Source organism: Pholis gunnellus, assembly GCF_910591455.1.
Source record: "Pholis gunnellus genome assembly, chromosome: 1".
Classification (NCBI taxonomy): Eukaryota; Metazoa; Chordata; class Actinopteri; order Perciformes; family Pholidae; genus Pholis; species Pholis gunnellus.
In genome coordinates this window covers 21743869-21757690 of record NC_136528.1, presented here as the reverse complement: position 1 = coordinate 21757690, position 13822 = coordinate 21743869, and the positions used below count along the sequence as shown (strand labels likewise).

General features: G+C 37.9%; 1 protein-coding gene across 1 annotated transcript; it reads right to left on the bottom strand.

Moving 5' to 3' along the window:
• Positions 1 to 2430: 2430 nt before the first annotated feature.
• ric3a (RIC3 acetylcholine receptor chaperone a) lies at positions 2431 to 7053 on the bottom strand (the record flags this gene model as incomplete). Its single annotated transcript, XM_079165732.1, has 6 exons — positions 2431 to 3221; positions 3406 to 3563; positions 4150 to 4246; positions 4563 to 4638; positions 4934 to 5151; positions 6936 to 7053. 6 exons carry the CDS (start codon positions 7051 to 7053, stop codon positions 2431 to 2433), a joined length of 1458 nt encoding a protein of 485 aa, XP_079021858.1.
• Positions 7054 to 13822: the final 6769 nt, after the last annotated feature.

Below are 13822 nucleotides of genomic sequence, written 5' to 3'. Positions count from 1 at the left end.
TTGTAATGTACAATAAATGGTGTACAATTTACTGTGGTGGTATAGACACAGTCCTTTGATCATGGAAAAAATAAAACTTCAGTGAGTCAAAACATGTTCATGAATTTGATGCAGTCTTTGACCTTTGCTCTTCTTTCAAAACAAGGTAACAATGAACATTCCATCTCTAATCACCAATAAAGTCCAATCCCAGAAAATTGATATCACTCACCTTGTTCCTTGCTACGATATACATGTGGTTCCTCACTGGGCCAGTTCATGTAACATTTTTAGTAATGCTGAAATCTAGTGGCAAGATGTAAATCCAGTAGATTGTATACAAGGGGTGGAGTTATACGCCTACATAATGCATGAAAGAAGTAGAAAAAAATAAAATGTGCATAGAAATACTTTATTTAAAGTTGAGACGCAATGCTGTCTTTACGTCTGGTATTTTTACAACCAGGTGAACAACCTTACCTACTAGCTAATACTTTACAGCCCATTGTTTTAGTTTCTGCTTTGCATCTTTTGTATGATCAGAGAGTGAAATTTGGGGCTGCTGCTTGCTTACCGTTACATCCACTCATCAATATCTCTACGAGATTCAGCTTCAGACTCAGTCACCCTCTGTATGTCTATCCTTCATCATCTACAACTTCGTAGATGAAACATAAAACACTGCTCATGTTAAAAAATAGCTGTCAAAAATGTCTCAGAAAAATAGATGTCAAGGTTTTGTAACCCTAAATATTTAAACTAAATGGTGACATAAACAAAAGGATATGTCGTTCAAAATCATTTTAGAATGAAAATGTTCCTTGCAAATGTCAGAAAAAAATAATAGTAGCCCTTTTATATAGCTGACATTTTGACTTGTCATACCAGAAGAAGCGCAGTTGTAACTATTAAATCAATTATAGCTGTGATTGTCTCGGTAAGCTAGCAAATCAAGCCGGTGAGACAACGAGCACAATGCCAGGGCTCTGGGAATGGAACACCTCAATGGATTGCAGCCATTTTTATTGTTAGAAGTCACATCTGTGTAGGACGATTCAAAATGTGCACAGTGAGAAAGGTCTATTGTCCAAAGGGACGTGTTTGATGTTAACTGTGAGCACAGTGAGGCTGTTGAGAATGATGTCTGCTACAGTTACTGACGAAGAACAAATATTCAACCATTTGTCCATTAACTTTCACATAAAGAAACACAGCAAACTGAAAACTAAAACTCTGCCTTTTTTGCTCTATGGTGATTGTAACAATCATTCAACATCATCTTCTAATTATACAGAACAAATTGAGAACCTGTCTTCTGTTATAATGTCATTACTTTTGTCGGACGTGACAAGTGAAATATTTTCAGTAATATTGAAACACTCTTGTCACTTAATGTTGGCAGGACACTTTAATTCAAAGTTATGCTGCTAAATTCTAACACTGTATATTGACACATTTTACTGCTATTTACTGCTAACAGATTGCAAACCACAGCCTCCACCTGCCCATACTACGATTGTGTGCACCGTGAAGGGTTTTTATTACTATGATGATCTTCATGGGGGTTATTTGTGATGCCCCCTGGATGTTATTCATAAGGTGGCATTTTATTCTAAGCTGCTATGCCACATTACTGCATCAGGGAGCATCCCCAAGAGTAGAACCATATTGGACCAGCAGGTGGAGCCAGATGTTGCATGACAGAGTAGTCAAAGTAGTCATAAACTACTACATTCCTAATTTAGCAAAGCCTTAATTCTCTGTTGCTGATGTGAGCACCCATGGCTTCTGTAAAATACATTAACCCATTTTCTGATAAAGAAAAGTAACAATAAGGTAGCAAAACTAATCTGGGGTGATGATCAATGATGAACATGTTCTGTTGGTCTATAACACTACTTCATTTTGAAACTGTAAACCTTTCTTGGTGAAAAAATAAGAGCAAATGAGCAGTCACCAACTTTATGATACTATTCAGCTTTTTTAAAGGTTCTGCACATTTACGCAGGTGTTTTAAATTAACCTGCCTGATTGAAGTTGGGCTGTGCCACAAAATCAACCAATAAGAATGCTGAAGTAAAAGTTATCAGGTCAAACTAGAGAAAAACTAGAGAGAGAGAGGGAGATGACAATCAATCAAGCCCATTTTGTTGACACCAAAGAAAGGTGACATCAGGCAAATAAGTGAAAACACCTGTGTGGGTGGACCAGGGGGCTGCAGGGCCTGAAAGAACAGCTTGTACATAAAAATAACAAATATCAGAAGCTCTGACCATACTATTGATGTGAACAGAGACTATTATTTGTATAAAAGTATCACTTCAGAGCAGCATTGCACGTCTCTATTTAGCTCTTGCTCTATATTTTACTCACATGAGGGATCAGTGATAAACAATTTGAGGAACATGGAGTTCACTGTAACTTGGTAAGCACAGTAATCGGAAAAGTCCTTTACGTCTCCCTCCTGTTCCGCATCCTCAGCCCACTCGCCCCAACTTCTTTGGGCACGCCTGCATGGGTAGGACTGTCATCCTCCGCAAGTGCCGACAGGAACAGATACTCTTCTTTATCCTCCTCTGCTTCCTCTTCCGGGTTGGGACAACCCTCGCAGCTGAACTGCAGGCTCTCTGCCTCCATCACTGGATCGTCTTCATCTGCTTCCTCCTCCTCTTCCACCTCTGTCCCCTCATCATCTTCCTCCACCTCATCTTCCCTCTCCTCCTCCTCTTCCTCCTCCTCCTCTTCATAAGTACCCTCTTTCAGGTAGTGGAACACATCGTTGTGGTCACTAAAGCTAATTTGCTTCTTTCCTCCATTGAGACACTGCATCTCTTTGCTCACCTCCAAACCAAGTCTCTCCTGCTTCCTGTCTGCAACAGGCTGGGATGAAGGAAGACTGAGCAACTGCATTTTTTCAGCTTTCTCTTCCTCCTCCTCCTCCTCCTCCTCCTCCTCCTCCTCCTCCTCCTCCTCCTCCTCCTCTTCTATCTCTTCCTCCTCCTCTATCTCTTCCTCTATTTCTTCTTCCTCATCCTGATCTTCCTCCACCTCTTCCTCTACCTCTTCATCTACCTCTTTCACTATGGATAGTTTCCTTGCCATAAGCTCTTCCTCCTCTTGCTCCATCCTCTCTGCCAGGGCCTCGGCGGTGGGCTGGTGGGGGGGTTCCTCCAGTGTAAAGATGTCAAATCCTCGTCTTTTACAGGGCTCATCGTACTCTGGGTAAGTCTCCTCTGGGTAGCCTGCATTGGCGTACGAAACGATCATTTGATATACAGTATGAGATTTTGGTAACATAAAACAGCTTCTTGTAATTGAAAATATATTTGATTTTCCTGGGGACAAAAATCTGCTACTATAAGTGCAACGATTGTAGAATCAGTACAAAGATGTGAGAAGCTTTGAGATTCAGATTTAGACTTGTACCTTCCCAGTCGACACAGTAGGGGACCTCCTCAGCCTCCATCTCAGGGGAGTCCGCCTCCAACCGGCCCTCTTGGATCAGTAGTGTTATCTGTCGAAGTTGCTTGAGTAATTTCTCCTCCTTCTTTGATGTAGAAGATTTACTCTTCCTCCTTCTGCCGCTGGAGAACAGCGCAGATAATGAAGCGGAGTCATGCAAGATGGCAAAGCTATGGTACATCAATCTATGCCGGTTCAGTAAATGGTTCTTTGTCTGTAATATTCCTCTAACATTCAATTGCTGCATATAACTGCAACGCATACTTTCTCTTGATTTTCTGATTCCTACTGAGTGCGATGAGGCACAGATGAAAGATGTTTTGAATTTTGATTAATAAGCACCACTAAGACTGCATTATTGAATCAGTGAGTCTCAATTTTGATTTGCTTCCTGAAAAGAGTTATTTAGCATATCCAGAAGTTCCAACAAACTAGCAACTAGATCATTTCCTATTTTCTACATTGATTCAATTTATAATGTATGCTATTATATGACCTAAGGATTTTTAAAAAGAGTAGTAGCTGTAGCTGTTAAGTAAAATATGGCAGTGGCCTTTCCCTCTTTGAATAATTCCCCCTTTAATCTTTAGCCCTTTCATTTCCATGCTGGGTCTGTACTGATTTATCCCAGTATGAGTGATTTTTTTTCTGGTTCTTCTGTGCTATGGGCAGTGAAATGTTGGATGCTGAGAGAAAAATAAGTCTTACCTCACAGAACCTTTACTCTTTCCAGAGACAATTCTCTCCATCATCCTTTCTGTTTGCAGAAGCCTTTCCTGAAGCCTGACAAGCTCACATTCGGGTGCTACAAGTTTTACAAGAGAAAAAATACAATGCATTTTTACATAAATGTGCAAATTGTATTTAAGTCTGTCACATGCACAGACGCATGCTAATATTTATTGTATTGGCAAAAGTGCCATTCACACACCAAAGTATTTTGCTGCACTTTTGATTGTAATAATTCTTTGACTGAAGAGCTGTATGCCACTAATTAAAAAAACACAAACGTTAACATATTGTCGATAAACAGTTAAAATGACATAGAAACTCAAAAATAAATCGTTTTTCGAATTGCACCAATAATATCAATCAATCAATAAATCACTGAAGGTACTTACTAATCTCATTCTCCGTGTTTTCTTTGGTTACTGTAGTGTGGTTTTCTGATTCAGTAGTCTTCCCCTTACATGTCAGCTGTGAACACATACACATTTAGCATAATAGATCATAACAATAATCATTAATACATTGAAATAATCTATTCTCCAAAATGGAGAGTAAATGCAGAGTCACTATATTGTCACACATATCACCATTGTATTTCTCATTAGGCTGCATTAGGCTGTATTTATATGGCATAATAGTGCAGTTTATTATAGTGTGGTGTAAGGCTGCATGATTAACACTTTATATTCATATACGGTAGTGAATATTGTGTTTTGTATCTATACAACCTGCCTACCAAGCAGGTCAGTCATAGTAACTATACCTTATAGATTATATAGAGGATGTAAAGAAGTATCCCAAAGCCATATATGGGTATCGCTTGAGCCATCAGATTGTACTTTTTGCCTCGTCCAATGCCTTTCACTTTGGCCATGACCTCAGCACTGTGTGCCATGGAGTATGAAGGGTCCACACCCCACCGTTCTGGGTCCTTTGGCGATGACAGCTGGTGCATCACAGATGGGTAGAACCCAGGTCCAACTGGAGGAGACAATAATAGATCAATCTATCAATAATCAGAGCGAATGTTTCCTGCAAACGTCTCACACCAATCTCTTGGTCAACCAAAGGAACACGTTGTTTCTCAGAGATTAACCTTACAAATAGTAGGAGATAGGCCTACATACATCCTTGACTGTTAAGGAATTACATTATTTTTGTTGCCAGCACTGCAAGTTCCCCAACAATACATTTATTTTCCCATTTAGTCTAATTAAATATTTACTGCTATCAGGTCAATGTTAAGGAACAATGTGTTTTGATAACACAATCAGTGTATTGAGAACTTAGTTGGACTAAGCAATTCCTCGGACAATTCTAAATTATAATATTATCATATATATATAAATAATATCTGTATATATTCCCTTGTACGTTCTCAGCGCTGTTGCTTTCGATTGGCCATCTGTTCCACCAATTTAAACCCAGCCCGAATAAAGCACGTGGCACCGCAAAACAGGAAGGTTCAAAGCATAAACGTTACGTGCACGGATTCGTGTTTACGTGGTGACGTAAGAATAAAGTTTAACGTGGTCGTTTTTTGTTTGAAACTGCCCATCAACGAAGAATATCCATTGTCAACACACCATGCCCGATAGACGTCAATCAATCGATAATACCTCCGAAATTATAAGACAAAGCGCTCCATCCGGTAACGTCATCGAACGCCGAGGATGTCAGCATGCTGCAAATTCCAGCGACGATGGCTGTGACGTTAATTGGATCGCTAACAAAAAAACAGAATTACAGTCATAATTTCCTAAACTTTGGATCAATGAGATGTGGCTGAAGACACAGAGAGACTCATCCCTGTTTGGATGCAAAAGCTAACAAATCGCGATAACAACTTATATGTTTCTTCTTGTTTAATTGTTGTATTTTGGGTTGCCAGCTCTATCGGAAATAGTGCTCACTTTGACAACAGTCACGCACAACGGGGGCGCGCCCTAAAACTCAAAGCACAACTCGCGACAGTATCAATGAGGGAGTGACATAGAAACCTGTTGTTTTAGGTGTGTGTGACAGCACATGATGTCGGTAGTTTGGTTTGGTCGTTGATCTCAGCGTAACAGATGTGGTTATGAATTATTTATTTGTTTTGTGGTAATTGTTTAAACAGTGCTGGGGTACTTTGTATTGTTGGTCGTTGAACAGCACTATAGCTTTCGCAAATTCGCAATTTTCTAAAATTGAAATAGAATTTTCTAAAATATTCATATTATGTGTCCATCTCCACCTTCAGGTCAGATTTATCAACTGATAAATCATCCTAATCAGTGTCAGTATGTGTGAGTGTGAGTCAGTGTGAGGACATGAGGCGTAAAATGATCAAATAAAAATAATAACATAATAAATACATACAAACCTGCAATCATTTCTGTTTTACAGTACTGTGATTTATATGGGCTATTTAAATGTAGTGTAGATATGAATTACAAGATATGAATAGATAGGCCTAAACATATTTGAACATGTGCAATGTAGATGTATAAGTACTGTGCTTTTTTTTTTAATTCCACGATACATTCCATACACATATTCTTCAATACATGTTTTTCTGTTTTCTTCTTATCAATTCTGTAACATTATGACGAACATATGCACACTATGATGGGGCCTTGGGCCTCACTCTGTATAGTCTGTAAAGTAACAGCTGGCAACAACAACAACAACAACAGCAGCAGCAACAACAAAAAAACCATTGGAGATGGAGCGGGATGGAGATGGATGGATGGATGAATGATGATCTGATAAACCCTTCTTACCCTCAGGCCGACCCATCTCCTTTTTCCCTCTGGGTAAAAGCATTCTAGGCAGGAAGAGAGAAATACAGAGAACAGAGCATGATATAAGAGTAACCTTCTGGCAAGTTGTTATAGACATTTTGTCTCACAAAATGACAGCCATGCCACTTGAACAGTAAAGCTAGTATGCACAGATGTCATCTCTCATCTGGTGACGTTGCTGCACAGATTAGACCGGATTAGACCAGCTGCCTTCAAGTGCTGTTCGAAATATTGACTACAAATCCACAAAGAGGCAATCAACTGGCCTAGTGCATATTATTATTATTATTATTGTTATTATGATTATGATTATTATAACTTTTATTATATCAAATTTCATGTTTGTATGAATGTGAAAGTTAACATAAAGTTGTTGTTTTTATAAGTTATTATTGTATACAAATTTGGTGCACATGTTAACATACAGACTTGGCTGAATCAGGGGGAATTTTACTGATTTGGAGGTGCCACAAGATTAAGAATCGTTCAAATTTGTTTTGCCATGATCCAGCTTTATTGCTGCAACAAGCCGAAGCTGAAAATAATGAGCAGGAAGACATACCTGGTTTTAGGTAAGGCCGCTCACTGTTTTACGGTGTGTTATGGGTGGTTTAATGGGATTTGTTCGTTAGGCCGATCACTGCTTTGCTTGTGAGGCAATGCAGGATTCCAATGTGTGACTTCATGACAGCTCTCGGTAATTCAGATTTGATATAAGCAGCAGACTGATGGCTTTGGTTGGAAAGTGCATCGCTTTGTGATTTTTCCGAGAAAGACAAAAAAAGGATGAGGTTGTAAGTGTCTGGGTTAGGGTTGTTATTCTTAGCTGACATTTAAAAAAGTAATTTTATTCCTGCTGTGAAGTATTTTTTTTTTCTTGCACCTGAGTATCTTTGCCTGGATGTGCGTACACTTGGTCCCTTTACTAGCTCTTATTCTCATTGGAATTAATTATCATAGTGTCATGTTGTGGTGTGCCAAGAAGAAGTGTTAAAAAATGACGAGGAGGGATACGTTTTTTTTCAAAGAAAGACATTTTGTATATTTCCGCTTCCTAAAATGCCCAAAATAAGCCATCATGACACTGTACTGAACCAACGTGATTTTGCTCCTGGCTGAGTTTGTCCAACACTATTGAGTAACAGCACCTGTGAAGCTTAGTTTAGTTTGAGATTACACTCCTGATGTGCAAGTCTTTTTATGCATCCCTTTGCTGTAAGACAAACCAGCTTTTTGCTGTTTCATTTCTTAAACAGACAACAACCAACAATAGTAAGTATTCATTAAAAGTAAAGTAACATCTTTTTTTTACTGTATTATTCCCAAACAATGGCCTTTAATACACAATTTATATTTATAAATTGGGTTTTTACGATTAGCTCTTGAATGCAACACATGACCTTTTAACCCATCATTTCTGTCAACCCTCTGGTGTGTGATTCATACCAGAGAGCAGCAGATGGCAGTGCAGGCTCGGATACAGAGGAATGGCATGTGGAAAACAGATCACCTACTCGAGTCCCAACAGTCAATCCAAGTGTAATTTATGGCGTTTAATGGATGTTTTAAAATTGTAGAATGTAATGACTGAGGAGGATGTTTTTTGTGGTATTTCTCTCTCCTGAAAACCATGTGCAGTTTTAGTACATTTTATTTCACTAGAGATGGTACTGCTCACATGTTGCTACAATATTAGTACACACATTTGGTCATCCTTAATAAGGCACTTCACCATCTCAACACCTGTGTTGGGCTCAATATTAGGAACATTGAAATAATTATGTTTTATCATAAGTTAATTGTTTAGTTAAAATGTGCTTGTTTTACTTTATCTTGTGGGCAGTACCTTGAAAATCTTGAAAATGGAAAATTGTCTTGTCTGAATTAAAAACAAAAATCAGACTTTAAGATTTTAATTTAAATACATGTCTGTTAAATCACTATCTATCGCTGAATGAGTGAACACAATGGTGATTAAGCCTATGAATCACTAATGCAAGCCCATGCCTTTGCAGTTTTATGAATTTGTGGCGACATTCCCAACACTGTTCGCGTCTCTGTGAAATGAGATTCCCACTTGCAATTACCACTTATTGCCATAGGTGCCGCCAAAGAGAAGGAAACAGAGGTCTTTGAGATTGTAACTTCAAAAAGAGGAAATTAATGAACCATGAGGCATAGATGCAGTAATCAAAAGTATTAATAAATATAGAGGAAATGTCGGTGAAAGGTGCATAAGTAGGCTGTACATTCAATATTGTAATTACATATTGTGATATAATAGCCCTATTTTCTGCTGTGTGAGTTGTGTGGGATTGTTTCCATTGTTACTGCTTCCATCAGTCTTTTATGTTTGTAAGTTTGGAGAAGAGATAAAAGTAAACCTCACTTGAATAACTATAAATAATTGCAAAAGGTATATTTTTTTCATTTGTGACATTATTCCTGTTTATTAATGCCATTTTAAAGGTGCAGCAGGGATAATATGAGCTAATATTAGGAAAGAGGCCATGGCAGTAATGATAACTCCCATAATAATCTTTGACAGAATATTTTTTTAAGAGGCTTAAGTTTTTTTTTAAACCACGATCACTGTGTTAAAGTCTAAGACATTCCCAAGTTAGTGCAAGGGTCAGCTATATCATTGAGTGCATACATTACTTCGGTGTAATGTCTTGTAAAAGGAATATAATTCACCTGTATATAGTTAACTAAGCATGCAATAACAAAATTCACCTCAGCATCTATGTGTTTAGGCTTTGCTTGAAACATCCCTGAGGTTAACCTACATATCCATATGTTTCATACCTCAATTTCAACATCCACAGATCACTGACTTTTCAGTATGGATCATAGTCAATTGTACGGATTGTTTGTGGTTTATGATACCATCTGTTTGTTTTCTTCATGGCATCACTTATCTCCCCATTCATAGCAGCAAGATTGTCTGTCTTTGGTCCTACAAAGTTCTGACAAAATTGTGATATTTTAAAGTGTTTTATTTTGTTCAGTCAGTCTTGACAGTCTTATCGTTTGGGTGGAACACTGATTAATTTCAACAATAACATTTTAAATAATTTGTGCCATGTCTACCCTTTATTTGTACAGCAATTAATGCCCAATATATATATATATATATATAAAGATACAATGTCGATGTCAACATCCCTCGAACTAGGTCTGAGATGCAAATATATTGTCTGAATGTCCATAGAGACCAATCCCCCATTTTTTTTTGTCACACTTCCAGAGAATGTTTATTGCACATTGCCTCTATAAATGAAAATGATCCTTTAAATGCAGTCAGGTTCTAGGGCTCACCTTACTGAAACAATGTAATCACATTTACTTAAAATAATGAATTACTTATTCTGATGCAAATTCTTTGATCAGATTTACTGTTGACCTCAGTACTATATTTTGCAAGGGGAATCATGCATTTCTTATTAAAGATTGGGTGGACTGTGCTCCGTGAAAAGGTTTAGGGTTAAGAATAACACTTTAATGTTCTCCTGTAGGATGGTTTGTGGAGTTCCCCAGGGCTCATATGTAGGTCCGGTTCTGGTCTCTAGTTATATGTCATATTTAGGCCATCTATTGCATAGATATCCCATCAGTGTTCTTGGTTATGCAGATGATATGCAGCTCCACTTATTATGCAAATCTCCAAACCCACAGGTATTTGACTGTCTTCATAAACATTCAGAAGTGGATGGCTCAATTTTTTCTACAGGTATAGATGTAAATAATACTGAATATTTGTCATTGTTTTAATGAAAAATTCATGCATCCACTGCAGAAAATCTGTCTTTTTTTATACAGAAGCCCTGCCTATACAGGCAGGTTTAAAACGTGATGCAGTCCTGTCCAAGAATATTTATCATATTCTGCCTAGTTTGCTGTAATGCTCTGTATTTGAAAATTGGCAAAAAATCCATTGCCTCTTGCTTGTTCAGATGCATCAGCTAAACATTTTTCAAGTACAAAGCGAACAGTCAAATACTTGCATCCCTTCACAAGCTAGCTTAAAGATTGATTTTAAGCTCTTAGTGCATTAAAGGTTCCAAATAGCCGGCACACCTCTTGAAGAAGTGCTTTAGAAAGGTTTTGTTTCCTCATGTTAGACGTATTTGTGGCGGCATTTGCTGATGTCAAATAAGGATATGCTTTACAATGTGGATAAGTCATCTGGTAATTAAATGGTTATTTAGAGGTGCTTTGTAAGCTGAGGCCTACCATCTGTGGCTTAGAACCCCGGTGGAATCTTCAACTTTGAACTTCTAGAATAGGCTGGTCTGGATAACCTGTCTGAATATGACTCCTCTTTTGTGCAGTCAAATCAAACAATTATGACCATCAGTTATATTGCTTTTCCAGTGGTTAGCACTGTTGAGAGAGGATCTGGCTTGTCCTGCAAGGTGAGAGGACGGATACCTGGGGCACCTCTGTATATTTTATCTTCAAGATGTTGTAGGTTGTGAGAGTCCCTGTTGGTTGGCCCTCTACTACCAAAAAATAAGTTTCACTTAAAAAGAAGTTGCACTAGAATTCGTGGTTGAATCGCCAGATCCTGTTTTGATGACACTACTTTCCTACCAGTCATTGGCCACACAACACAAAACACAGACAATAGCTCATAGCGAAGTAAAAGGAAGAAAACACAGACAAGTGGACCGACAGTGAAGTCCAGAAGTTAACTCGTTAATGAGAACACACCCACTGAGCCAAAGAACGAGTGAGAGCTGCAGCTCGTCCTTATAACGTAGCTAATTGCTTACACTAACAATGGTAATTATGAGGCATCCTAGGTTAATTTAGTACAAATGTGTATAAGTAAGTTATAACGCTATCATGATGTGTTCAAATGTAATCTTGTAAGAATGATCTATTTGTGAGAAACTTGAATAAATACAGTTGTTCAAAGGAGGGGGTTTTCACAGCAATAAAAAATAGATATTGATAAGGGAATCATGACGTATTTAACCTTCTAACACAATCGCTAAGAAAATTATAATAAATAAGCAAAACTACCATTTGATTTCTGAGTTTGAATGCGAATAACCACTATAGAAGACAATAACAAAGCAAAATGATAACATTTAGAATATTTGGCGGTTTCTACTGACTTTGGGAGGGTTGAAATATTTTTTAAATAGAAGTCAGTCTGGAATAAAATCAGAATCGGCAGGCCAGATTTTTATAAAACCAGTAATCGGAATCGGCCAAGAATATAGCAATTGGTGCATAGTTTAGAAACTACATTTTGTCAATGGTTAAACACCTTTTGCTCTCTAACCTGTTGAATGATCATTAAAAGACATATTTTCATGGCATTACCTTGGGTTTTCCTAGTATTGGGACATTTTAGTCTGTACTTTGTTTTCAGATACTTAGGATTCTGCCTTGTGACTTGATAAAAACACTGGTTCTGCAATACAGTTGAAAATTCTGTCAAAGCTGGCATGGATGAACATTATTGGCCATGCCATACACCCTATAAGCTTTTAATCCTAGGAAACAAATATGCATTTGTGTACCCTCTCTGGATGAATGGATTATAGATTATCACTGCCAACCAGCATATGATGCCAACACAGATTATGGCTGCTGTATGTTGAATAAAGCAGATACCACTGTTTGGGAAATGTTGGCACCATGAACAGCTTCAAAGTAATATGGACGTGCTGCAGTATCTGACACATAGAGGGTATTATAAATTTTAGTTTCGAATTGCCATTTTCACCCTTGCTCCCTGTTTCTGTTTTCTATTCCTATTATTCCAGTCAACTCAACTGTGAACTGGCTCAAAATGTATTCCCATATTTCCCCATAATTGCAGCATTGTTGAAATAAGACTTTCATCGTTCTCATGGAAACTCCTGAGTACACATCAAGCTGTGCAATTACTCAAAAAATAAACCCGCTAATGTCAGTGTGGTGAAAATATCACAGTGCACTCCCATTACCAAAGTCCAGCTGGGAAGTATTACATTTTGTGTGCATATTCACAACCACAAGCTTTTAAGAAATGACATACAGACTGTTGGCACATTTTTGGTGGTGCCTTTGATGCTTTAGTGATTCCATACTGAAGGTATGCCCAATTCACTCTTCAGTGTACCATATTGTTAATAGCCGCACTTGTCTTTTATCTGTTTACTTTGCCTCTCTCTTATCAAGCCTTTAATTACTTAATTATTCTTCATTGGGCTCAATTAAAACACAATGGACTCTGCTGCTGCAAAAGTCAACTCTTTCTGCTCCCGCACAGCAGTATTCAAAGCAAAGGAGAGATAGGCTGTTGCAGTTGGCCTTCTATTATGTACTTGGAATAAATGAGATTCTGTTTTTCTTTGGATGAAAGTCTGGCCTTTCTGATTATTATGCTAACAGCAAAATATAACATTGACTTTTATAAAATGTTCATGCTCCTCGACTCGAGTGAGGAATAGATTCACATACATGGCAATCAACGCACCTTCCCCAAACAAAATGACTTTTTAGAAATAGAAATCGTTTTCTTTCTCTATTCATGCAAGTGATTTGTCGCGCAATGTCACCTTACTCAATAGTAGCGGACCAGGTTTACATCAGTTTTTTTTCCACTCCCTTCCCCCGTGCCTCTATCTAAATCAGTCAATTCATTTCCAAATTGCATGTCGAGTGTTAGGAGCAAGGTCTTATGGCAGTATATTAAATCAATGCACTCCTACGGTGTATATTTTGAGATTTAATTTTTTCCTCTTTTTGCTGGTATTGATGGGGATGCACCTGGCTTTGAGTTTCATGAAGGACACACTGTCACAAATGAGAATCCTGTATATTTATACAGTAGAAGAAAGACAGCTGGGAAAAGTGAATGAGGT